At 32.3% G+C, this 25,777-nt stretch overlaps 1 protein-coding gene across 6 annotated transcripts in view; it reads left to right on the forward strand.

Moving 5' to 3' along the window:
• Window positions 1-25,777, forward strand: part of LRRIQ1 (leucine rich repeats and IQ motif containing 1) — a 232,753-nt gene that overhangs the window by 188,978 nt on the left and 17,998 nt on the right. For 5 of the 6 annotated variants that reach the window (XM_015431285.4, XM_015431286.4, XM_015431287.4 and 2 more), the window contains 3 exons: window positions 7,630-7,762; window positions 10,527-10,587; window positions 23,345-23,465. In XM_015431285.4, the coding sequence (XP_015286771.3) occupies window positions 7,630-7,762; window positions 10,527-10,587; window positions 23,345-23,465 (315 nt within the window). Of the gene's footprint in view, window positions 1-7,629; window positions 7,763-10,526; window positions 10,588-23,344; window positions 23,630-25,777 lie in introns of those variants that run through there. The other variant, XM_074005921.1, reaches the window with a different exon arrangement.

The raw sequence follows: 25,777 nt of genomic DNA on the forward strand, positions 1-25,777 counted from the left end.
ATAAACAGCCTATCAACAAGTATTTATACGAATGTTAATGAAATTAAAATCTTGTTAGCGTAACATTTATGCCAAATTCCATTTTTAGTTGTGCTTTGTGAGGTATAATGCAATAACTTATTTTAGTAAACACATACAGACCACTTTTGCTTTATAGTGTAAATCAAAATTTTAGTATTGCCAACATAAGATACATAGACTCAGTCATTTATCAAAGTTACCAAAAATATTTCCATTGCATGAAGAAGTGTTTTTCTGAGCCACAACTATGTCCTCCAAAAACTTTTGGTAAAGAAATGAACTCATCTCTATACATGAAACCAAGAGTATTTTATTATATTACTGAGAAAAGCCATTAAGGGAAAAGAAAATAGTCATGGGAAAGTTGCCATGCACATTAAAAATATAAATAGTTAGCTTATTTTTCTGTGCCTTAAATGATAATTGAATCTTAATCTCCCTCACTTTAGGATATTATGTTATATTGAAAATTTAGAAAACTGATTTATTTGAAGCATATGAGTTTAATGAACACTTTTGTGGTGCTTTTCATGAAGAAAAGAATAATATTTCCATTAATTTAGAAAGTACTTCATTTCTTTTGGTGAACTTCTTAAAACTAATCTGCTTTCCTCTATGATTGAGTATATGTCAAACATTTTATAAAGTAATTTTATATGAATGAGTAGTGTTTCATTTTTTGGTATTGTGTTTTATTTTAATTTATTTATTTTTATTTAATTTTATTTTTTGAGACAAAGTTTTACTCTGTCGCCCAGGTTGGAGTGCAGTGGCATGATCCTGGCTCTCTGCAAACCCCTCCCCCTGGGTTCAAGCAATTCTCCTGCCTCAGCCTTCCTATAGTAGTTGGGATTACAGGCGAGCAATACCACACCCGGCTAATTTTTGTATTTTTAGTAGAGATGGAGTTTCACCATGTTGGCCAGGCTGGTCTCGAACTCCTGACCTCAGGTGATCCGCCTCCCTCAGCCTCCCAAAGTGCTGAAATTACAGACGCTAGCCACCGTGCCTGGCATGGTTTTGTGTTTAATTCTGTACCTTTAGTTGCTAATTTTTATCCCAATCTAATCTTGACCTTCAAAGCTGAAGTTTCTATTATAATAATCAAGTTAATCACGTTTAGACATGTGTTATTCTCCACAATGCACGGGTTTGTCCACATGCTAAAAACCTACAAATTCTAGTTCTACTTTTCTCAGGGTACTGAGACAACATTAACCAACTGTGATAATTATTATTTTATTTCACAAATATTTTTGAGCACCATCCTACTATGTACCACTTAAGGAGATTATATTGTGTTAGATTGGTGCAAAAGTAATTGTAATTTTTGCCCTTGATAATGGTAGGAAAGCAGACACTTAGATAAGAAAATAGAATACAATGTAATGAATGCTGTCATGGGGTATCTATACGGTTCTTTGGAATGAGCATACCTAACCTAATTTAAATAGGGAATGCAGTGTTGGATGATCAGGGAGCTTACCCCAAAGAATGTAAGTTCTAAACTGAGACCTGAAGCAGGAATACCCTTGGCAAAGTGGATAGTCCCAAGCATAGAAGACAGTATGGGCAAAGGTCTGTGGGCAAAAGAGAACATTTGGGGTAACTACACTATGTCTGGGGGATTGAGACAGGAACCTAACAGAAGTGTCTGAAGATATAAAGTAAGACCTATACATTATGCACAAAAAAACCTTTGAATATTATCTAAAGGCAGTGGAGAACCAGGAATTTAACCTATGAGATGGCACAATTAGATTTGTACTTTAGCAAGATCATTTGCTGTATGGAGATATATCTGTGGGAGGAAGACTAAAAGCAGAGGCCAGTTAGAAGGCTGTTGTAATAATTCAGAAGAAACAATTGTAGCCTGAATTAAAAATAGTGGCAGTGGGAATAGAGGAGATTTAATAGATTTAACATAGATGGTAAGATACGCAGTTGGAAGGTTAGAAAGAATTCTGGTTCAGTGCCACACTCTGTTTTCTCAGTTGTAAATTAATGATAGTGATAGCATTATAGAAAATTTAGGAAAAGATTAAATAATAAACATGAGTTCAATTTTTTGACATGCTTGTAGTATCTGTTGGATATATAAGTGAGGAGTCTTTGAATACATGTCTCAGAAGAAAATAAAGTAGCAACTGAAGAATTTGAATGCATATCATTATACAGAGAGAGTATAGCCTAAAAATAAAATGGGGCCAAGATAGAACTCCAGAGAATAATCCTGAGATTGAAAAAGATGGCAAGGGAAGAGGGGCCCTTAGAATAGACCAGGGTTTAGCCAAAGGATTGAGAATAAAAACATGGAGAAGGTAATGAATCCAGGGAAAGCAACCCTTTCAAGAAGGAGGGAGTGGATAACAGTGAATAATACTGTGGAGAAGTCAGTAAGATATGAACTTCAAAAAGTCCCCCAAATTTAGCATTATGATCATTTTGATGTGCACAGTTCCAGTGAAAGGGTGTTGGAAGAAAGCCATAATGCAGACGGCAAGTAAGTCAACAGAGACTAATCTTTGTCTTCAAGAAGCTCATCTGATTACGGAAGGAGAGAGAGAAGAGTCACTGGAGGGGAATGTAAAAAGTCAGTCTTAAGATATGCTGAAAATATAGAAGAAAAGGGAAACTGATGGCAAGGGATTCTAGATTATATGGAAGGATTGGGATCTGGTGCATAGTTTAAGGTGTTGGGTTTAAGAGGAAGAGAACCTCTTCTGTTGTGACAGGACAGAAAGATACCCTTACACATACATATATCACCACATATAAGAAGACTGCTCACTCACGTTCTGAATGGGGCCTGAAGTAAAATGGTTGCAATTGCAAAAGAAAGAAGGAACCAGATTAGTAGATTACCCAGGAGGTGGACTAGTTCTTATATCTGATTAGATATTTGTACTTAAAGAATAAGTAGCCAATATTGACTACAGACTGACTAATTTGAGTTACTTCGGAATCCAGGAGGAAAAAAACATACTTTAGTAGGATGATGATGGTAAAGACAAGTTGTGATTTTGAAGTTCAGGTGGAAATATGAGATACAAGAACAGGAATAAGATAGAGGTTGGTGATACCTAGTCCTCTCAGCTGTTAGCTCCATGAGATAAGAAACTATGCCAATCAGGTTGACTGTTATCAGAAGCTAGCACAGTGCCAGATATAGAGTGGGAACTGACTCCTAGGTACTTGTAAAACTGGGAGCACCAACATCTAAAGGAATCTAAAAAGGATCCTGAAGGGAGGGAATACTTGATGTCTGGTGTCCCAAAGGCCTGAAGAAAAAAAAGAGTTGTAAGACAAAGGAAGTGGTCTGGAATCCAGCAGTGAGGTCAGTGAAATTATGGAATGAATATAACTGTAGATAAGCCAGTTTCAGGCCATCTTACAATATCTCGTAGTGATATTATTTGTGATAAACAAAATATTGGAAGAGTGTCCAATTTGTCCCTGAAATCCTCTTATATCTCATGTAGTTTATAGAATTGGGAAATACCTATAAATTATGAAAGGAAAGTAGCCTATAGTTTAGAAGATTTGGAGCAAATATATAAATTTGTATGCCTACTAAAAAAGAAAATTTCCCCTTTTGAAAATAGAGTAGAAACTAAAATCAACCAATTGTCAGGGGAAAATATTTGCACCAGTGATAACAGAAAAATAATTATAAATAGTCAAAAACAAAAAAGGAAACTAGAATCCAGTAGATAATTGAATGAAACAAAAAAATATTTTACAATGTACAAACTAAAATTATTAAATAATTATAATGTTCCATTTCACTAGCAAAGATATATGTTAAGACCATAATTAGTATTGTTATCAAATTATCAGCAGTTTAAAAATATTTGCTCTCTTACTGTTGACCAGGGACTCAATAAAATAAGCAATCTCATAAAGTATGTTATTGGTGAGACCTTTTAAAACCATTTGACAATATAGATTACATCAAATTCTTCAAAATATTTATACTATTATTTCATTTTTAATTCCATCTTTTAAAATGGATTATTTATGCAGACAACAAACATATGAAAAAAAGCTCATCATCACTGGTCATTAGAGAAATGCAAATCAAAACCACAATGAGATACCATCTCATGCCAGTTAGAATGGCAGTCACTAAAAAATCAGGAAACAACAGATCGTGGAGAGGATGTGGAGAAACAGGAACATTTTTACACTGTTGGTGGGAGTATAAATTAGTTTAACCATTGTGGAAGACAGTGTGGCAATTCCTCAAGGATCTAGAACCAGAAATGCCATTTGACCCATTAATCCCATTAGTGGGTTATATACCCAAAGGATTATACATCATTCTGCTATAAAGACACATCCACACGTATGTTTATTGCAGCACTATTCACAATAGCAAAGACTGATATCAACCCAAATGCCCATCAATGATAGATTGGATAGAGAAAATGTACACATATACACCATGGAATACTATGCAGCCATCAAAAAGGATGAGTTCATGTCCTTTGCAGGGACATGGATGAAGCTAGAAACCATCATTCTCAGCAAACTAACACAGGAACAGAAAACCAAACACCACATGTTCTCTCTCATAATTGGTAGTTGAACAATGAGAACATATGGACAAAGGGAGGTGAACATCACACAGTGGGGCATGTTGAGGGGTGGGGGTTTAGGGGAGGGATAGCATTAGGAGAAATACCTAATGTTGATGATGAGCTGATGGGTGCAGTAAACCACCATGGCACGTGTATATTTATGTAACAAACCTGCACATTCTGTACATGTATCTCAGAACTTAAAGTAAAATTTAAAAAGAGATAATTAAAAACCTATTATATAGTAAGTTGGTAGATCATAGTATAAAACCATGTAAACTATGTCTGAGTTTTCTATTACATATAATATATTTATTATAATACTAACTGAAAAATAGGATATGAAGAATACATATAATTACAGTCAGCCTCTCATATCCATGGGTTCTGCATCTGTAGGTTCAACCAACTGCAGATAAAAAAATTGTTTTAAATGCACTTATACTGAACATGTACAGATTTTTTCTTTCATTATTTCCTAAGAAAATCAGTATGATAGTTTATATTGTATTGGGTATTATGAGTAATCTATAAATGATTTAATGTATCTAGGAGGATGTTCACAGGTTATAAGCAAATGTCATTTCATATCAGGGACTTGAGCATCCACCAATTTTTGTATTCAAAGAAGGTCCTGGAACCAATTCCTTATGGGTACTGAGGAACAACTATGTGTGTAAACTGAAGTCAAAACAAAACCAAAAAAAATGTGAAAACAGCTACAAGTAAATGCCTCTAAATATTAACCAGCAATTGTCTTGATACTGATGTTTGCAGATTGTCTTTTCTTTGACTTTTTACTTCCTAAATTTTCTGTAATGAGTATTTATTATTTTTGTAATAAAAGTTCAAAAATGTTAAAATTACTCAAGGTTGTGTTTTGAAGTAAAAAGCACATATAAACAGTAATAACTGGAGGATAGCAAGAATCAAAAGAAGGCATTTTTCTTAGGTTAATAATATAGGGAATTGATGCAAGACCCATAGAAGTAGCAACGAACTGTGGATAAAGGGATTAGTGTTCTGCAGGCAGAAGGATGCTTCTTCTAATACTGAAAGGAAGGAATTACTGGGCAGCCTAACTGGAAACTGGTAAGTATCCGTTAATTAATCCAGGTCACCCTTATTCTTCCTACACAAGTTGCTAAATAAAGGACTTCTGCAAGCTTCCAAGAATAAATGTTACTTTCTCTTCCTCAGTAACAGGAGTAATTCTGAAATGATTTTGCTGAGACAGAACCACTTCCTCTAACATTTGAATTGCAGTATTTTCAAGTACATCCAGCCAATTTCACCACTATGCTTGTTCTGTTTCTTACACTGAGCTCATGCCAATCTACCAATTTATGCCTTGGGGTTAAAATGGTTAATAAGAATTGGATCCTTGTGATGAAACCTCTCCTTTTTACTCAGGAATTGTTGTTTAGAACTTTGGCTGAGTTCTGATGTAAAACCACTTAGAGTTTATGAAGTGTTACTGTAGAATTGAGAAAAGCTTTCCAAAATGAGTACTTTAAACAGTGACCATTGCAAGTATATGCCACTATTTTTAAGAACGGTAAGACTGAGATTATTTACGTTTTAACTAAAAGTTTACTTATTACAAAAGGATTCTCTCCACATCAGGAGTAGGTGAGTTTCAAGTCTTGGACTCAGTTGATCATCAGAGTCACTGAGTCATCACTGTTCTTTGTCACTGTGCTGTCCAACATCTGGCCTGGTCACTCCAGGAAACCAGATCAGTAGCTAGGGGTTTTGCTAGAATAGAGACCCAATGCAGTGTGTAGCAATGCCAAATCTTCCCTTTGTTTGAGTGTGTTTTATAACTTTTGTATAATTATAAAGCTATTTATGAAAATGGAGTCTGCTGATGGATTAAACGGCCAATCCCCTCATGTGAAGTAATTGTTCCTCTAATTGTAGCAACTATGGAAGAGTTGGCCTAAGTTCAGGTTTCAAGGGCTGAAGTCATTTTAGAAATATAAGGCGGCATAAGAAGCAATAGGAACTTCACTAAGTAACAGAGTTTTAGATACTCAAAGCATCCAGATTTTAAGCTTTCCAGAGACCTGGTTAAACATCTGTTTAAATCGAAAACTAGAGTCATTTCACTAATTACAACAGTAACTTTTAAGGAAGAAAGACATGTTAGATATATCATCCTCAACATATTCTGAATGACACATGCTAAGCTTATGTGTATGTGTATGTGCACGTACATGCACAGAGTATTCAAAATAGGTTTTCCACCATGCTTTATTCGTTTTCCAAACAACTTGCAAATATGTAGACTTCTTCTGTACAAACATCTATAATGAAAGAATATTCCAAAGTAATAACTTGACATTTTAAATATCAGGTTTTTAAACTACAGGATTGTTCTGAGTTGATAACTATGATTTAGGTTTTAAGAGGTGTCTCCCTGTGGTGTACTTTCAATCAAGTTTATGAAGCCAACAAGCTCCATATCAAAAATGAAGCAGTCTAAAAGATCAAGTCCATGGAGGAAGGCTTTAAAACTAGTCTTCAGTGTAACTCTGGAATGCATTAAATACTATAGTAGCTTACACAGAGCAAGCTCAGTTTTATGTAAATGAAAATTCAGGTTCAAATACACTCAATATAATTTGTAAATTCTCCATATGTGTAAGAGTGGTATAAGAACAATTAGACTTTAATCCTGAAAAGACAGATAGGGAACAGATGCTTTTATATTAGAAGAATTCTACAGTCTACCAAAAAATAGCTCTCTGATTTTTCTAATTAAAAACTCAAAAACAAGCCCTATAAATGGTGATGGATTTTAAGTATGTTTTTCAAAATACATGGGTTTGAAACTTAAGCAGGAAAAATTGTTAATCTGACTGACATTACTTTTCTTACTGACATTACTTTTCTTACAGATTTAGCTCTCAGTTAGTCATTTTTTTCTTTCTTGTGATGAAATGTTTAGCACAGATGGAACTGGTTGGCCGAAGTTTGATCTCTTTAAATAACAAATACACATTCCATATTTCTTTCACAGGTATAGAAGAAGACCCTATCCACAAAGATACCACTGCAAATGAAAAATTAGAAAGGAATAGAGAATATACGTACCAATGGCTTCACACACAGGTTGAGGTTCATGAAACAACTAGTTCCAGAAATATGAAATGGTGAGGTCATTTCCTCTAAATTAGATTTTTGTATTGTAAACACATCTTGAAAATTGAAACCTAGGTTAATTGTGCTAAAACAAACATGACTTTGTAGCCAAAGGCCAATACACTACGTTGCCAGGTAATAAAAAGGCCTTTCATATAGAATAGATTTAATTACTCCTTCTATTTTTCACCCTGAAATGTTTGGGAACAACTCTATTCTGTAATGCTTGAAACCAACAGATGAGCCACAAAAATCATCCTACTCTATAAAGTAAAAAATGTGGTATTCATTAAATGTTTTTAGATATCACGTATATTGTAGATTGTGTTTTATTTTGCTTTATTTTTGTTATTTGTACAGTTAAAATTATGACAGTTTGACAGTTAAAATTATAATTCAACCCTGTGGCTGTCACTTTACCAGTCATGTAACTCATTTCAGTGATGCCCCAAAGCTTCAGTTTCCTCTTTCATAGAGAGATAATAATTCTAACTCATGACGTACAGGTGAGCTACAAGGTTGAAGTTATCAAATGTTTATATTCCCTAGCAACAAGGTACCTTAAATCTAAAAGCTGCTTAGTTAATTTTTGTTATATTAATGTATGTGCCATTTTGCTAGGGCTGCCATAACAAAATACCAGAATGGGTAGTTTAAACAAGGGAAAATTATTTTATCTCAGCTCCAGAGGCTACAAGTTCAAGATCAAGGTGTCAGCAGGTGCAGTATCTTTGGAGACCTTCTCCTTTGTTTGCAGATGGCTACTTTCTGCTGTATCCTCACATTGTCATCCCTTGGGCTGTGTTGTCTTTGTTCTAATCTTCTCTTCCTACAAGGACACTATTGATATTGGATTAAGGCACACCTATATGATCCTATCTACCTTAATTATTTCTTTCAAATATCTAAGTACAGCCATATTTGAGGTACGAGGGGTTGGAACTTCAACATATGCATTTTAGGGGACAGAATCCAGCCCATAGCAATATGAGATAAAGCATATATATACATCCTGAACCAAAGTTTTAAGGAAATAAAAGTCCAGAGATGATATTTTTACATAGATTTTCAAGATTTTTGTTTTAGCTACATATATCCACAAAGGAATAAAAGTGTTATTATAGGCATTTATAAAAAATGTAAGCCAATATTGAATATAAATATAAAGACAATTTTAGAAATATTTTCAGGCGTAGTGGGTAGTAACTGTTTCACATGAGTATCAAACAAACAAAAACCTATAATTATTACAGTTAAAACTTAGTTTAACAGCAAGTCAAAATAGGTTTAAAACAAATTTCTTTTAATAATATATATAAATGTAACTTTAATATGTGATCAGTTTTATCTAATTCTTTAAAAATGAAAAATCATATAAAAATAAAAATAAAACGTTATGATCTGAATTATGTCAGATTTTAATGTGAGCAGAAAAGTAGGAATAAAGACGTCAATATTTGAGAATTTTTATCTTACTAAGTATTCAAATTAATGTAAGCACAATTTATTTTATGTTGTTATTAATCAATTGAATTAATAGGGTAGTATCTTCATCTGTTTTGTGTTGCTATAATAGAATAGCTCAGACTGGGTAATTTATAAAGAAAAGAGGTTTAGTTAGCTCATGGTTCTGCAGGTTGAGTTGTTCAAGGAACATGGCACCAGAAACTGCTTGGTGTCTGATGCCGGGTCACAACATGGTGGAAGGTCAATGAGGAAGTAGACTCATATGAAGGGGCAAAACCCACGGTGTATACTGTCTTTTCAACAACTCATTCTCATGGCAACTGATTCAGTCCTGCCAGAACTAATCCAGGCTAACAAGAACAAGAACTCACTCACTGCAAGAATAGCATCAAGGCATTCATGAGAGGTAACCACCCTCATGACCCAAACACCTCTTCACTAGTTTCCAGCACCCAACGTTGCTACATTGGGGATCAAATTTCAACATGGGTTTTGGTGAGACTACATCCAAACCATAAGAGAAAGCATCCTTAGAACTATAAACAAACGTAATAATAGAATCCATAACTTACTATTTCTATTAACCAGATATAAGAGGTCTTGTTCAGAAAATTAAAAACATTAGAACAGACGTAGTGTAAACAAAAATGTAAGAAAAATGTTTCAGGATGACATTTTGATATACTTAAATATTTAACAGTAATCCTTACTCATAAATAAGTTATATATAAAATTTTAAACAATAAGCAATTGTTAATAAACTTTATCCTTTGAAAATATAATACATTAAATAGGTAGTCATATTTTAAGAAAAAAATGTTTTTCAAAGACAAGAGTTCTTGAAAAGCCAAATATTGTTCTAGTTTTAAATAGTATTTTATTTTAAATATTAGTATAATTCATTAAACACACTAGAGCTATTTTAAAAGTAGGAAGCTTTATTTTTTTGAAAAGACAACTAAAAAATATAAGCAAATAACAAATAAAATGTTTAAATTTTCTATAATTTGTTAACCATCATTAGTAGTACTAATCAATTGTGGCTCTTTGCATGTGTTTATGTTTGACACAGAAGGGTGGTATTGAAGTGTTATTTAGAAATTGAAATTTTATCTCAAATTGATTTTTTTTTTAGTTAGGGAAAGATGTACATTTGTACTTATTTTTGCTTGTAACATAATTTAAGAAAACTGTTATTTCCGTTTTATAAATAACTAATTTCTCTCAAGCTTTTTAGTTGGGCATTTCTTTTATATGCTTCCTCTACATTTACATTATAAAATACTTTCTGTTTTTGTCACTATGCAGCAATCACTTTTTGCCTGAGTTAGATCCAGATGTACTTAATGGTGGAAGAGTTCAACTTGTGGTAAGAAATGTGCTTAAAGTTACAGAAAAATGTTGTAGACACTAGTTCTCAAATAAATGCACTTTAAAATATGTTTATAATTAAATTTTGAAAATATCACAACTGTATCTATTTGGGATAATATCAAAATACCATGTGTTAAAATAATAACATCTTTTCTTGTAATATAATTTAAAATGTGACATTGCTTAAAAATGTTAATTTTTGTGACAGATGTAAAAATATTAGTATCCTACAACTTTAAAATAAAATTACTCTGGATGGAAAATTGAAACTTTTTTTCTTGGATATTTTAGAAGAGTAGAATTTGCAGGCTACAACTGGAGGAAATACCAAAGCACCCTCATTACTCAGAAAATCCAACCATATAAAAAATTAACAAATAATTGTGAGCTCAACAATTCTATGTAATAAAGTGTAAAATATTGGAGCTTTTGGTAAAACCAGGTTTTAAACATAATGATCAGAATAAAGACTCTATGCTGTATAACTGTAAGTGCATTGCTAAATTCAATTGCACTATATGCTACTAGAAGGAAGACTAGGTAAACAGAGAATGGTCAATTTGGAGTCCAGGAAAACTGATCACATAAATAAGAATTTTTCAGTGCGTTTCTAGAAATTTCCAGAGAATAGAGTATTCTGACCAGTGACAGAAGTGTGTGGCCTTTTTGGTAGGTGAAGATTGCATCAGGTAACCCTAAGTTTACAACCAATCATTACCCCTTGCTCAGATTCTGCATTCACCAAAAAATTTATATATTTAGCTTGACTATAGAATTTTATATGAAAAGATCATGTGCTATTTGAATAAAATGAGTATTATGATTTCCAGACCAGTTATATTCATCATTTTTATGAACAACTCATGCCAGGAGTTTTCCTGAAAGAGAAGCAAAATTAAGGTAGTCACTAGCTAAAGTGCGTGTGTTTTGGAAAATATTTATGGAATCTATGCACAGATTTGAGATAACCACTCAGCAAATATCTTCTTGCATTTTAATAGAGACCTCTCTAAGAAAGTGGCCTGTAGATTATCCAAGGAAAATTGCTAATTTAGGCCATTATAACACTTTGGCACAGATTGGTCAGGGGCCACTTTCGAGCAAGAATTGAGATATAAATCTGTAAAGGAATGCCAGGATAAAGAAATGATATAATATTGTGGTCAAGCATGCTGCCTTAGGCCTGTAATCTCAGCACTTTCCGAGCCTGAGGCAGACAGATTTCTTGAGCCCAAGAGTTCAAGACCAGTCTGGGTAACGTGGCAAAACCCCATCTCTACCCCTAAAAATTAAAAAAAATAAATTTAGCTGAGCATGGGGGTGCACATCTGTAGCCCCAGCTACTTGGAAGGCTTAGGTGGGAAGATCATTTGAGCCCAGAAGATGGAAGTTGCAGGGAGTTGAGACTGTACAACTGTACTCCAGAGTGGATATCAGAGTGAGACTCTCTTTAAAAAAAACAAAACAGTTGTAGTATTTAATTTTTCCACATTTAAAAATGAATGAAAACTGATTGGATAGATTACTGATCATAATAGGTCTATGAGATTAATGCAAGGATATTAATCCTCTTTCCATACTCCTCTATCTTCCACTATATAAAAATAAATAATATACATTACAATGATACATATTTTTTTCACATTGAAGTGATCCAACTGAACACAAAAACAAGGTAAATCGTACTGGAATAGAAATATCCAGATGTCTCTTTTTAAATGAGTGGATGCAGGGAAAGGCATCAGTGGCTTTTATCAAAGAATACAGAGCTGACTAAAGGACCAGAGTAGAAATCTAGAAGAGTACTGGGGAATGAAAACATCCCACCTGCCCACTTGTGCCAGGGAACTGGAGGCAGATAATTACACAATTGGTACAAGGCTATACTAAGAGGAAAACGAAAAGGAAAAACAGAAAGAAAAAAGCACTGCAACTGTTACTAGTATAAGATTCTTAAAAATGTAATAATAACACGCACAATAAAAGGACAGAAAATTTGAAACAAAAGTTATCAAATCTTGAGAAAGGACAGATGGGTATGCAAGCAAACCAATTATAAACTCTGGAAATAAAACATTTCATTTATATACACTCTAGACTGGACACCATAAACGATAAATTTAGTAAACCAGAAGATTATCTACAAAGAATAATTAGATTGACAGCTAACTTCATATCAGAAGCAATGAATGCCAAAAGACAATGGATTTTATTTCTTAATAATAGGGATGAGTATCATCCACAATACTCTTTAGTAGCCTTCAATAGTAAGTCAAGAATAAGGCATAATCAAACGTTTAAATTCTGGATATTGAGGAAGCTAGTAAATAACATTTCTGTCTTTCAAGGAAGAACAAAGCATATTGCCTGACAGGAATTAGAAAAACGGAAACAAAGTACATTTTCTTTACATCCAAAAATATATCAGAAGTCATGTCAAATATATAGACAAGTTTATACTTAATTGACTAAATGAATCCCCCCAAACCCCAGAATTTTCCTGCAGAAGACAGAATTATAATTCAGGTTTCCCAGGAAACATACTCTGATAGTTTTATGTTTGAATGCAGAGAGTTTATTCAGGAGAGCTTTCCAAAACAACTCCTGTGAGAGATGAAAGAAGCAGAAATGAACAGAGGGAAATGGTGCCCTTCAAGAGGTGCATCAGAGAAAGTGAGGTCTGAAGACAGGGAAGACCCTTTTGGGTTGTCCTAGCTTGAGACAAGAGGACCAGGCTTTAATGTTCCTATTATCTCCTCAGGAGAAGGTGTGACTTTGATAAGGCAGTTCTCTTCAGCGAAGGACAATTTCCAGAGAGGGATTTGGCTGAGACCCATCAGGCTGCAGTTTTCTCAGTGACTATCTCTGACTCAGTTGTTAAACATGATCTAGGTAGGGTATGATAATAGCGAGGCAAGTTTAGTATTCATGAGTGCAACAACTTAGTCAAGAAAATGTGTCAATTGTACCCAAATAAATCTACAAATTAGAAGAAATCTCATCTAATATTACAATGATTGTTGCAAGCCTGATGAAAATGTGTATTGAGGATTAAAAACCCAAGAATATGAGTGTCAACTCTGAAAAAGAAGAGCAAGTTGTGTCACAAGACATAAAGGCTTAGTAAAAAGGTAAAGCAAACTTTATGGTTCCGGCACAGGAATGGATGAATAGACCAATGGAAATGAATAGCAAGGTCAGGAATAGATATATGACTGTACTATAAAGATTGGAAAGCTGAGATTGTTTACTAAATGGCATTGAAAACGTACAGGGGTATGCATGCACACCTTTTACAACAGTGGGCAGGATTCAGAAGGTTCGAAGATCCAATTATGAAAGGTAAAGCTGTAAAACAGGTAAAACAAGGAATAATAGCTTTGCAACTTAGCAGTTAAAATACATTTTTAGAAAGGTATGAATAGTGCAAACGATATGGCAAAAAATCAGATGATCGTGTTAAATAAAATATCTCTTTGTATTAAGGATTTAATAGAAAAAGTTAACAGGTATATGACTACTGTTTTCAGTGTCTCATTTAACAGAGCTTAATATCTAAATATAAAAAGATCTCTTTCAGGTAACCCAATGAATACATTAGAAAAATAATATAAATTGGTAGTTCACAGGGATGATGCCTAAATGGGCAAGTATATGTGAAGAGATGCTCGGTTTCCAGATGAGAGGGATGAAAATGAAAATTAAGATGTCTTATGACTATACTAATCAAATGGCACAAATTGGAAAACTGGATATTGCAAAGGGATGTCACCAATGTGAAAATCCTTGTGTACAGTTGGTGAAAGTAGAAGCTGGTAGTCATTCTGGAAAGAAACTTGTCAGTGTTTATTAAAGTAGGTATTTGAATACCCTATTAGTCTGCAAGACCATTCTTGGAGGGAAAAAAGATACATATTTTTGGATACATATATATATTTGGATATATATATTTCTGGATATATATATGGATGTCCATATATGTATGTATATATCTCCCAGATTATTTTTACATACAGCCACCAAAGAATATTTACCAAAAAGTGTGTTGCTGTATTATTTATACACATTTAGAGGCAACTTAAGTACTCTTTAATTAAAGAAATGAATAATTGGTTGGATATACATTATGAAACACAATACAGCAGGCAAGAGGAATAAATTAAAACCATGCAGAAAATAGATAGATTTAAATTACATATTATTGTGTTTAAAAATTAATGACCATAATTTTAGTACCAATTTATTTGTTTTCCTAATTGTTTCTGCTTTGGGCTATCATATAGTATAGGCCAGTCCTTCTGAAGAAAAACGTTTTTATAAAACCGGGATAAAATTAATCAAACAACTATTGTATAAGTTGAAAAACAGACAGCACAGGACTATAATCCCTGAGATAAAAGTGTGGAACCTGAGTTCCACAGTCAATTCAGGTAACAGCTTGAAAACACTTTCTGGACTACAGCAGAGGGAAGGGAAGCCTAAAGAGAGCTCAGTAATTTCACTGAGTTGAAAAGAGAGAGAGAAAGGAGTGTTCAGAGTTGCTGAGATAAATGGTATTTACAGGGTAAAATACTAGAGAAAGTGTTGCAAAAATTGGTATAGTGGTTTCCTTAAGTCTTTGGCCAAATACGAAGCTCTGTGTATAGTGCACTATGTGACTCATTCATGTCCAGAAGGGAACAGCTACTGGGAATATCTGAACTGAAAAGAGACTCTAGAGGTCCAGAAGGGAACAGCTACTGGGAATATCTGAACGGGAAAGAGACTCTAGAGACCAACCCAAACCGGGAAACATTGGAGTTCTGACCTGCTACAGTGGAGAACGTCCCAGACATTTAGTTAAGACCATGTAAAGTTAAACTTTAGGAAGGGGTGACTCTAGCCGTGGATTAAAATCTCTTCTAGATCCACAATCGTAAAACATAAATGTAAGCCTCAAAAAGACCAAGTTAATCAACAAATCAACTGCCTGCTAGAATAAAAGCTGCCTCTGTTAGAATAAAAGCTAACAGAGTTTCAAGGATGCTCACAAAATCTACAGATTCAGCAAATAAAATTACAGTGTCCAGTGTGGAGTAAAAAATTGCTAATCCTTCAAAGCAGCAGGAAAATGAGCCTTGTAAGAAAAATCATCACTAGAACCAAATCAGGTAACCTTTTTAAGATTCTTGCCTGCAAATTATAACATCTAATAAAAATATCAGCGATTTGGCCACGCGCGGTGGCTCACGCCTGTAATCCCAGCACTTTGGGAGGCCGAGACCGGTGGATCACGAGGTTAGGAGATCGAGACCATCCTGGCTAACATGGTGAAACCCCGTCTCTACTAAAAATACAAAAAAATTAGCGGGGCGTGGTGTCAGGCGCCTGTAGTCCCAACTACGCCTGTAGTCCCAACTACTTGGGAGGCTGAGGCAGGAGAATGGCGTGAACCCGGGAGACGGAACTTGCAGTGAGCTGAGATCAAGCCACTGCACTCCAGCCTGGGCAACAGAGCAAGACTCTGTCTCAAAAATAAATAAAAATAAATAAATAAATAAATAAATAAATAAATAAATAAATAAATTCAGAGATTTAAATGTTGAGGAAACAGATTGAAATCTTAATAGACAAAATAAACTTTAAAAAATAATGAGATAGAAAATCTAGAACTGAAAACTATTTCACCTTAATTGAAAAAAATATAATGGCTGGACTTAATAAATTAGACATTGGGAAGAAAAGTGCACTCAGAAACAAAGCAAGATAAACTCTCCAAAGTGAAGCAGAGAGAGAAAAAATAACTTTAAAAAAATCAAAGCTTGAGTGCTCTGTCAGATAATAGCAAGCAAACTAATAGATATGTCGTTGACTTTCCAGAAGAGAGATTAGAGGTGAAAAAATATGTGAAAACTAATCACTGAAAATATTTAAAGTTTGATGAGCAATATGAGAAAACAGATTTAAAAAGTTTAACACAAAAATTACACCTATGCACATCATAATCAAATTGCTGAAAACCAACACAAAAGAAAAAAATTTAAAGCAGCTAAAGTATACATGATATACAGGAGACCATTTGTAAGGAGGATGGTTCACTATTGATCATAAATATTGACATCCAGAAGAAAGTGGAAGAAAAAAATGTCAACTTGCAATTCTATATCCAGTAAAAGTAGAATTCTAATTTACCACATTAACATAAAAAGGAGAAAAATCAATGTCTCAATATATGCAGAAAATGTTTACCACAAATTCAACAGATTTGTGGTAAGAATTCGTAGAAAATTAGGACTAGAAGACACTTTCTTAACTTGATACACTTAGTGGTTAAAGGCCCAATGTTTTGTACCTAATATCAGGAACAAGGCAAGAAAATCTGATTGGAAAAGAAGACCATCTGATTTTCACAGATGACATCTTATTGTACATAAAAGTTTTAAGAAATCCTCACGAACACTTTAGATGTAATAAGTGAATTTACTCAAGGACACACAATAAAGATTAATTTAAAATATGCTACATTTCTAAATATTAACAATAAACTTTAAAAATTAAATTTAAAAATTGCATTCATGACAGTGTCAAAAAATGTAAAATATTTAAAAATAAATGTTAACATTGAAATGTATAAACCCTCTACACTAATAACTGCAAAGCACTGCTTTAAAAAATGTCAGAGACATACTTATTTATAAATAAGTTGAAAAACTCAAATTGTAAGAAGTCAATTCTCCCCAAATGTTCTGTAGATTCAAAGCATTCCCAGTAAAATTTTTGGTAGAAATGTACACACTGATATTAAACTGTGTATGGAAATGGAAAGGACCTAGAATAGCAAATGCAATCTTGAAAAAAGAATAGTAAGACTCATGCTACACAGAATTCAAGACTTGCTATCAATCCCCAGTAATTGAGACTGGTATATATATATGCGTGTGTGTGTGTGTGTGTATATATATGTGTGTGTATATATGTGTGTGTGTATATATGTGTACATAAATATATATTTAAATATTTATATATTTATATATTTATATATTTATATATATTTATATATATTTATATATATATTTATATATATTATATATTTATATATTTAAATATATATATTTAAATATTTATATATTTATATATTTATATATTTATATATTTATTTAATATATATATTTATATATTTAATAAATATATATATTTAAATATATATTTAAATATTTATATATTTAATAATATATTTAATATATATACACACACATATTTATATATATGTGTGTATATATGTGTGTGTGTATATATGTGTACATAAATATATATTTAAATATATATATTTATTAAATATATATTTATGTATATATATGTCCATATATACACACACACATATACACACACATATATACATACACACACATATATACACACATATATACACAAATATACACATATATATGTGTGTGTGTATATATATATGTATGTGTTAAGATACAAGAATCTATCAATGGAAAGTATAGGGAGTCCAGAAAACTACCCATACTTATAAGGTCAATTAATTTTCTATAAAGTTTCAAAACAATTCAAGGGTGGGGAAGATAATCCTTTCTACACATAGTGCTGGACAACTAGATAACTGTATGAAAAAATAATCTTGACTCCTACTTCTCATTTTATGAAAAATGAATTTAAGATGAATGATAAGCCTGAATTTAAAAGTCAAAATTGTAAAACCTATTGAAGAGGCCTGGCATGGTGGCTCACACTTGTAATTTCAGCACTTTGGGAGGCCGAGGCGGGTGGATCATTTGAAGCCAGGAGTTTGGGACCAGCCTGGTCAACATGACAAAACTCCATCTCTATCAAAAATACAAAAATTAGCTGGGCATGGTGGTAAGTGCATGTAATCCCAGCTACTCAGGAGGCTGGGGCACGAGAATCCCTTGAACTGGGGAGGCGGACTTTGCATTGAGCTGAGATCACACACTGCAATGCAGCCTGGGCAACAGAGCCAGACCCTGTCTCCAAAAAAATAAAATATAATAAAATAAATAAAAAATAAAACCTATTGAAGAAAACAGTAAGATACATCCACAAACCTGGTATAGGCAAAAAACCTAAACTATAAAACATATAAATCAATTCTAGTTCATATTTAAAAACAGCCCTTAGGAAAACAGAATTCAGAAAATAAAAAGAAATGAAAAGTCAAACCACATAATCAGAGAAACATTCATATTCCCTTTCTTTCTGTCAAAAGTAAGTGAAAAGTTGTTCACTTAGAGAAATAACCAATACCACTCTATACCTATTAGAGTGGTTAAAATAAAAAATACTGAAATTATCAAATGTTGGCAAGTATGCAGAGCAACTATATCTCTCATACATTGCTGGTGAAAATGGTACAGCCACTGGAGAAAAAATCTTTATAAGCTTTATAAGCTTGTAAAGACTCTGGTACCTTCAGAAGCTTTATAAGCTTTTATAAAGTGAAATATACACTTAACATGTGACCTAATTATTATCCTTCTAAGCATTTTTCCTAGAGAAGTGAACTTTCATTCAAACAAAAAACTGTACATAAATTTTTATAGCAGTGTTATTCATAATAGCCAAAACTTACCACAACCCAAATCTCATTGAATGGGTAAAAGAATAAAGAAATGATGGTACATACATACAATGGATATACAACACACAACTAAAAAGCAATAAACAAGAATGGTGTTGGCATATACAAATATTTCCATAGACCTCAAGAACATTATGTTGAGTTAAAAAGGGCTAATCTCAAAAGATTACATGGTATATTATTTCATTAATATAACATCCTTAAAAATCACATAATTATAGTAATAGAGAACATGTGATTAGTTGCCATGTTTAGGTTGGAAAAAGGATATGACTATAAAGGAGAACAAGATAGTTTCTTTGGGAAGATGGAACAGATTCGTGTCCTGATTGTGATGATAGTTGAATCTATACATATTAATATAATACATAATCTATACATGTATGTATGCATAATTTATACATATAAAATGTCATAGAAGTGCAAAAAGAAAACATTAGTGTATGTAGAAGCTAGTGAAATCCTAATAAGGTTGATAGTTTAGTAATAGTATTGATACAGTGTCTGTTTTCTGGTTTTGTTGATCATGATTTGATATTGTGAAATGTTGTCATTGAGGCATGCTGGGTGTAGGGTGCATAGGGAAGTCAGTGCTATTTTTTGTAACTTCTATGGCAGTTATTTTTTTAAACTTCTATGGGAGTTGAACTTCATGTTTAAGGTCTTTGCACTTTACAGCATGTACATTATTTCTTTTAAACATTTAAAGTGCCTTCCCTACCCACATACGTTACATAACAAGACATCTGTCTTATTACATAAGAAAAGGATTTTGTGAAAAGATGATGTATTATGAATTTAGGAATATGCATAATTCATTTTCTTTACATGAAATTAAAAAGCTTTAAAAATCACTCAGATGTCTAGATATATTACAAATAATTATGTGGTATATTTATGGTATAATCATAATTTTGCCATAATTTGCAAATTATTCTAACAGTTAAAATAAATGAACTAAATCTAGATCTCACATATATAATGTACAGTGAAAACAGCAAGCGGCAGAAAAATATATCATTTATGTTAATTTTGAAATAATAGTCTAAAATGTTTAGTACATATGTAGAAAATCAAAGTAGCATGTAAGGGGACTTCATCGTTATAAAACTTGCTTTCTCTCTTTAAAGAAATATCTGGGTAATAAGTACATATTCATTTGTTTTTATGTGTGCTGTTTTGTATATCTTCACTTCCAAAAAGAAAATACTTTTAGAATTAATAATTAATACAATCTTGTTTATGAAAAAGTGTAGAAGAGGAGGAAATCCGTATTGTTTAATATATGAGAAAGAATTTCTTTTTAAATTAAGTTGCCAAAGTTGAAGGTGAATCAGAATCCAAATGCTTGGAAAGTTCCGTCCCAAAATGTACATCCCTCATTTCATTGTGAAAATATAGGGTGGGGGTGGGGAGAGCGGCAATTACAAACCTTGTAGGTAGGGAGATAAAAGAGATCTGTTCCAAAAACAAAGACCTAAAAGAATTTTGCAAAATTACCATCTAATAAGTATTTCCCATTATGTTGTATGTGAGAAAATTCTTATCTGACATTAACTTGAGATTGTTTATTATAACCATAGAAAATATTGCAGGATTTTAGAATCCAACATACATTTTTATAGAATGACTGTCAAATGTGTGATCAGTTATCTTCAGGTTTTTTAAGTTGGCCCTCCATGTCTGTCAACCAACTCTGAACTGAAAATATTCAAACAAACAAAAAATAACAATATAACGATAAAAATAATGCAAACAAAGAAGCAACACAATATAACAACTCTTTTATAGTATTTACATTTAATTAGGTATTAGAAGTAATCTAGAGATTATTTAAACTATAAGGGAGAATATGCATAGGTTATATGCGAATCCATTTTATATAAGGGACTTGAGCATCCATGGATTTTGTTATCTGTGGAAGTCCTGGAACAAAGCCCCACAAGTACTGAGGGATGACTGTATATACAATTTACATGACATTGAAAATAATCTGCATCTTCTTTACCATTCCTCTATTTTTTTAACGTTAAGCAGAGAATGATGTTTAGTTGGGAAGCCAATATTTTCAAAAACAAGATCTAAATATTATTGCATATGAATGGCTGTGCCAGATTTACTGAAAGATATTAACTAGCCCATTTATGAAATTTCTAGGTTTTCTTTTAAGCTGCTAAATGGCATTATTGTGAAGCCATGTGTTTCTGATAATTTTACTTCTAAAGCTGATTTCCTATATAATTGACCAAATTAGTAACTGACACTAGTTATTTTCTACTTTGGAAAAAATCATCTTTGGATGTTAATGGCTTAGATGATAATAAATTTTTTGGAAGGTGTTTATTTACAAATATTTTCTTGACTGTAGGTTTCATCTTATTCAGGGTAGAGTGGGAATTCTACTCTCTAAATAGGTGTAGTGAAATTATGTCATTACATTTAAATACATAAACCTCATTTTACAATATTAAGGCTTATAATCTTAAAGCCTCTTTAGTTTGCAGAAGGGTCCCTTATGCGGTTCACATGTTTTTTTCTTGTTATCTAAGTAGTCTCACCAAAATTGTGGTATTGCTTTCATGTTTCCCCTTAACTTTTGACTGTTTTTTGTTTTGTTTTGTTTTTGCTTTTGTTTTTTAAGGTTTACCATTGATGGAACTTTTCTAATGAAGCTATTATAATGTTAGACATGTACTCTTGTATACTGTTGAAATACATTTCAAAAGTAATGTATAGCATTTTTCATACAAATCACAAGTGTAAATTGGAAGCCAATTTATAATTTTATTTTAATGTTTTCTACCAAGGTTTTTTGACAATGTAATTATATTACTTAGCCAGTTACATTAAGAAATGATTGACATTATACAATGGTTTATATTCTGAACTCAGCAAGAGCAATACTTGCTTACTTAAAAATAGTTTGTGAGGCAATACATATGTTAATTAGCTCAATTTAGCCATTCCACAGTGTATACATGTTTTAAAACATCGTATTGTACATGATACGTGTATGCAATTTTTGTTTGTCAATTAAGACCAAATAAATCAGGGAAAACATAAATGAATTTGGAAAAATATAAGTATATTAAATAAATAAATGTAAGTTCATATGTTTAAGAGTAGGAGGAAGGTGGGAGGGGGATGTAAAGGTGAAGGGCAAATATCTGAATTTTAAAGAGGATCATTTTTGGATTCTAGTTCCTTGAGTCTTTGTAGCTCATCATATGGAGACAGCTTTTTAACCACAGTGGTGGTTTTATGCTTTTATTTTGCTATACTTAAGTTTTCCTAACATCAAACATTAAGAACAATGCGTTTTCACAGGATTTCAAGCATGGTGTGGTTTTGGTTAAATCCCAGCTACTTTGAGGCTGCTTTGCTTTCCCTCATGGCACTTCCCCCTATTTCAGAACTGAATCCTAATATATCTTTATGTAATGATATTCAACATTATGTACAACAATGTTTTATAGGTAAGATGCAATTATTTTTGACACTTAGATTTGGTGTAAGTAATAAAAGTTCAAAGGCAATTTGAGATAAAATAGATAATTTAACTTTTATGTTCATTAAATAATGTCCTGAAACATCTACATATTTATAATTATCCCAAAATTAGACTTAAATGTAATATTTTTATATTGATAATGGTTATAATGAGAAGGTAAAGATTGTCTGTACCTTAACAGTATGCAAGTATGGGATGAAAGGCATTTCAGAGAATTTTATTGATAAGACTAATACATGTAAGTGGCAACATATAATTATTGCAAAAAATAACCCAATATGACATGTCTAACATTCAATTAAGAATTAAATAATATACTTGGCAAATAAATAATGTTAAGCTCTTTAAAGTTTCATCAGCTAACTTTGAGACTGATTTTCATCAAAATTACTGTACTAAAATGTTTTCTTTTGTTGTACAGACTCAAATAGCAATCCTCAATTTTACAATCGACTCTTATTTGCAAAAAATGCTTTGACATAGTGCATTTGTTCTGCCTGGGCAGCAATAAAGGATTGTGGTATCATTTTGAAGAAGGTTGTTTGACAGAGCCTGTTTGTTTATTTGGGGTAATGTGAGCTGTATTCAGAAAATGCCATATTTTGTTTCATGATTGTATACATTCTCTTCCATTGCTCCCAGGCAAGACTTGTAAGCAGAGAAGACACGGATTTAGACCTTCTTTCCATGACCAGTGGAAGTGCTTTGTCTGTGAACAGAGAAAAAAAAAATCAGGCACACAGACACTCAGCAGGATCTTCAAGTAAGTTGTGGTTTCCTTCAAAATTAATTTAGAAATCACAAACGAATTGATGGAACCTAATGCCAGCAAGAATTCTTTTTCAGATGGGGGTAGGATGCCAGCAACCTGAACTGCCCAAAAATGTGCATTTAGATTTTTTCTTTCTTTAAATATACTCTTTTGATACAAACAAAATTAAATTATTTCTAAAATTAACTGCATCCGTTTTTATTTTAATTGTATTCTGGGCTTCAATATCTCCTGCCCCCCACACCCTGTGAATCATATTGAATTCTTTGATCATTTAATTTTAAAAGAAATTTTTAGATTAATTGTAAAATGTTAGATTTATATATGAAAGTAGTGTGTCTTGGCCTTTTGCCATTGATTTAGTAGATACTATATTTAAAGATAATTTTCAAAGAAATTTTTTTAAATAGGAGAGCTTTAAATAATATTATACCGTCAAAAAACATGCTTTCAAAAACTATTTCCATTCATATGTAAGAGTTTGATTATGTCTATTAATGATAACTTTATATTCATAAATCTGTCACATACATCTATTACCTTTAATTTGGTGAGAAATATACATATATATTAAACAATATATTTATATAACATTTGTTATATATGTGGAGAGAGAATATAAAGAGAATGATTTCAACAAGACTTATATTGCAATCATTAACTCTGAAAAATGTAAACATTTAAAAAATATCTGTATCTTGTGCTATTTCAGGGGAATAGAGAGTAATTTTTTTCAAAGTCCTTATTTAACCCTAGAGATTTTGAGATATCTTCTAAAATATGACAATAATTGTCTTTTTACTTTAAAATTAAATTTTCATACTTAATTATACTTATTGTTATTTTTGAAAGTTTTATTACTTATTGGTATTACAGTTATATACATACATATATATAGGCTCACACAGACACAAATACAAAATCAATATTTGATTGAAAGTGAAAAATTCAGTGATCCAGATGGTGCTCTCCAGATAAATGAAAACTTCAAAATGATTCTCTGACTTTCACTTTTCATCCAAGTACTTGGCTTTATTAGATTATAATCATTTATATTTATTAATACATGCAAGTTCATTTTGATAAATTTTAATTTACTTTTGAAATAATTTTAATATGTCTAATTTTATTTTATTGATGTATTTCTTTATTTTGTTTTTGTTTTTGTTTTTGTTTTGGGGGGGACGCAGTCTCGTTCTGTCGCCCAGGCTGGAGTGCAGTGGCGCATTCTTCGGCTCACTGCAAGCTCCGCCTCCCGAGTTCACGCCATTCTCCTGCCTCAGCCTCCCGAGTAACTGGGACTACAGGCGCCCACCAGCACGGCCGGCTAATTTTTTGTATTTTTAGTAGAGAAGGGATTTCACCGTGTTAGCCAGGGTGGTCTCTATCTCCTGACCTCCTGATCCGCCCGTCTCGGCCTCCCAAAGTGTTGGGATTACAGGCGTGAGCCACTGCACCCGGCCTATGTGTCTAATTTTAAAATATTTTCCAAGTTTCAAAGACCTTCGAGAGCTTGAATTTTTCTTATATGATTATAGAATCTCGTCATTGAAATGTTGCCCTAGTCTATATAGTTAAGAAATAAATATTTTAAGTTTAAATTATTCACCTAATATAAATTTTTTAGTTGTTAACATAATGTATCAAGTTTATCGAATTTCAAAATCTATATTCCATTTCAGAAGTAATCAGCCTGTGTCAATACATATTAATGAGTAATGATAATTTTATGCATTGCATATTACAAACTCATATGATATCTCTTTGGATCATTTTAGGTAAAAAAAATAAATTAAAAACAAAAACAAAAAATTGCTTTTTCACTTTAGAATTTCAAAACTTCTGTTTATAATGTATTACCTGAATGTTAACACATTAATAGCGCAATAAATCATCAACTATTTTCAAATATGCAAGTTTCATCATTCACTTACATGATATTGAATTACAGATTTTAGGGATGTAATTATATAGAGTTCATTTTTAACACATTCTCCAAGAAACTGAAATAATGCAATTCTCACTGTAATTCCAACTACTTGTCAACAAATAATATTACTGAAAACAATACTAATCTCTGAATGTGTTTAATAAGTAACAATTTAAGGCAAACTACTTTAGAAAAATGAAGTTTTTAAAAAATAACAAAATGATTATGAATCAAATAGTACTTGCTTAATCACTGTAGTTGCTAAGTAACTATAACAACATCAGTATTATATACTAATGAGTATGGTCTCTGACGTAAATTTGCCAGGATTTGAATGAGGACTTAATCTTTAAAATAGGAATGATAATAGAAG

Source organism: Macaca fascicularis, chromosome 11 (assembly GCF_037993035.2).
Source record: "Macaca fascicularis isolate 582-1 chromosome 11, T2T-MFA8v1.1".
NCBI classification, from domain to species: domain Eukaryota; kingdom Metazoa; phylum Chordata; class Mammalia; order Primates; family Cercopithecidae; genus Macaca; species Macaca fascicularis.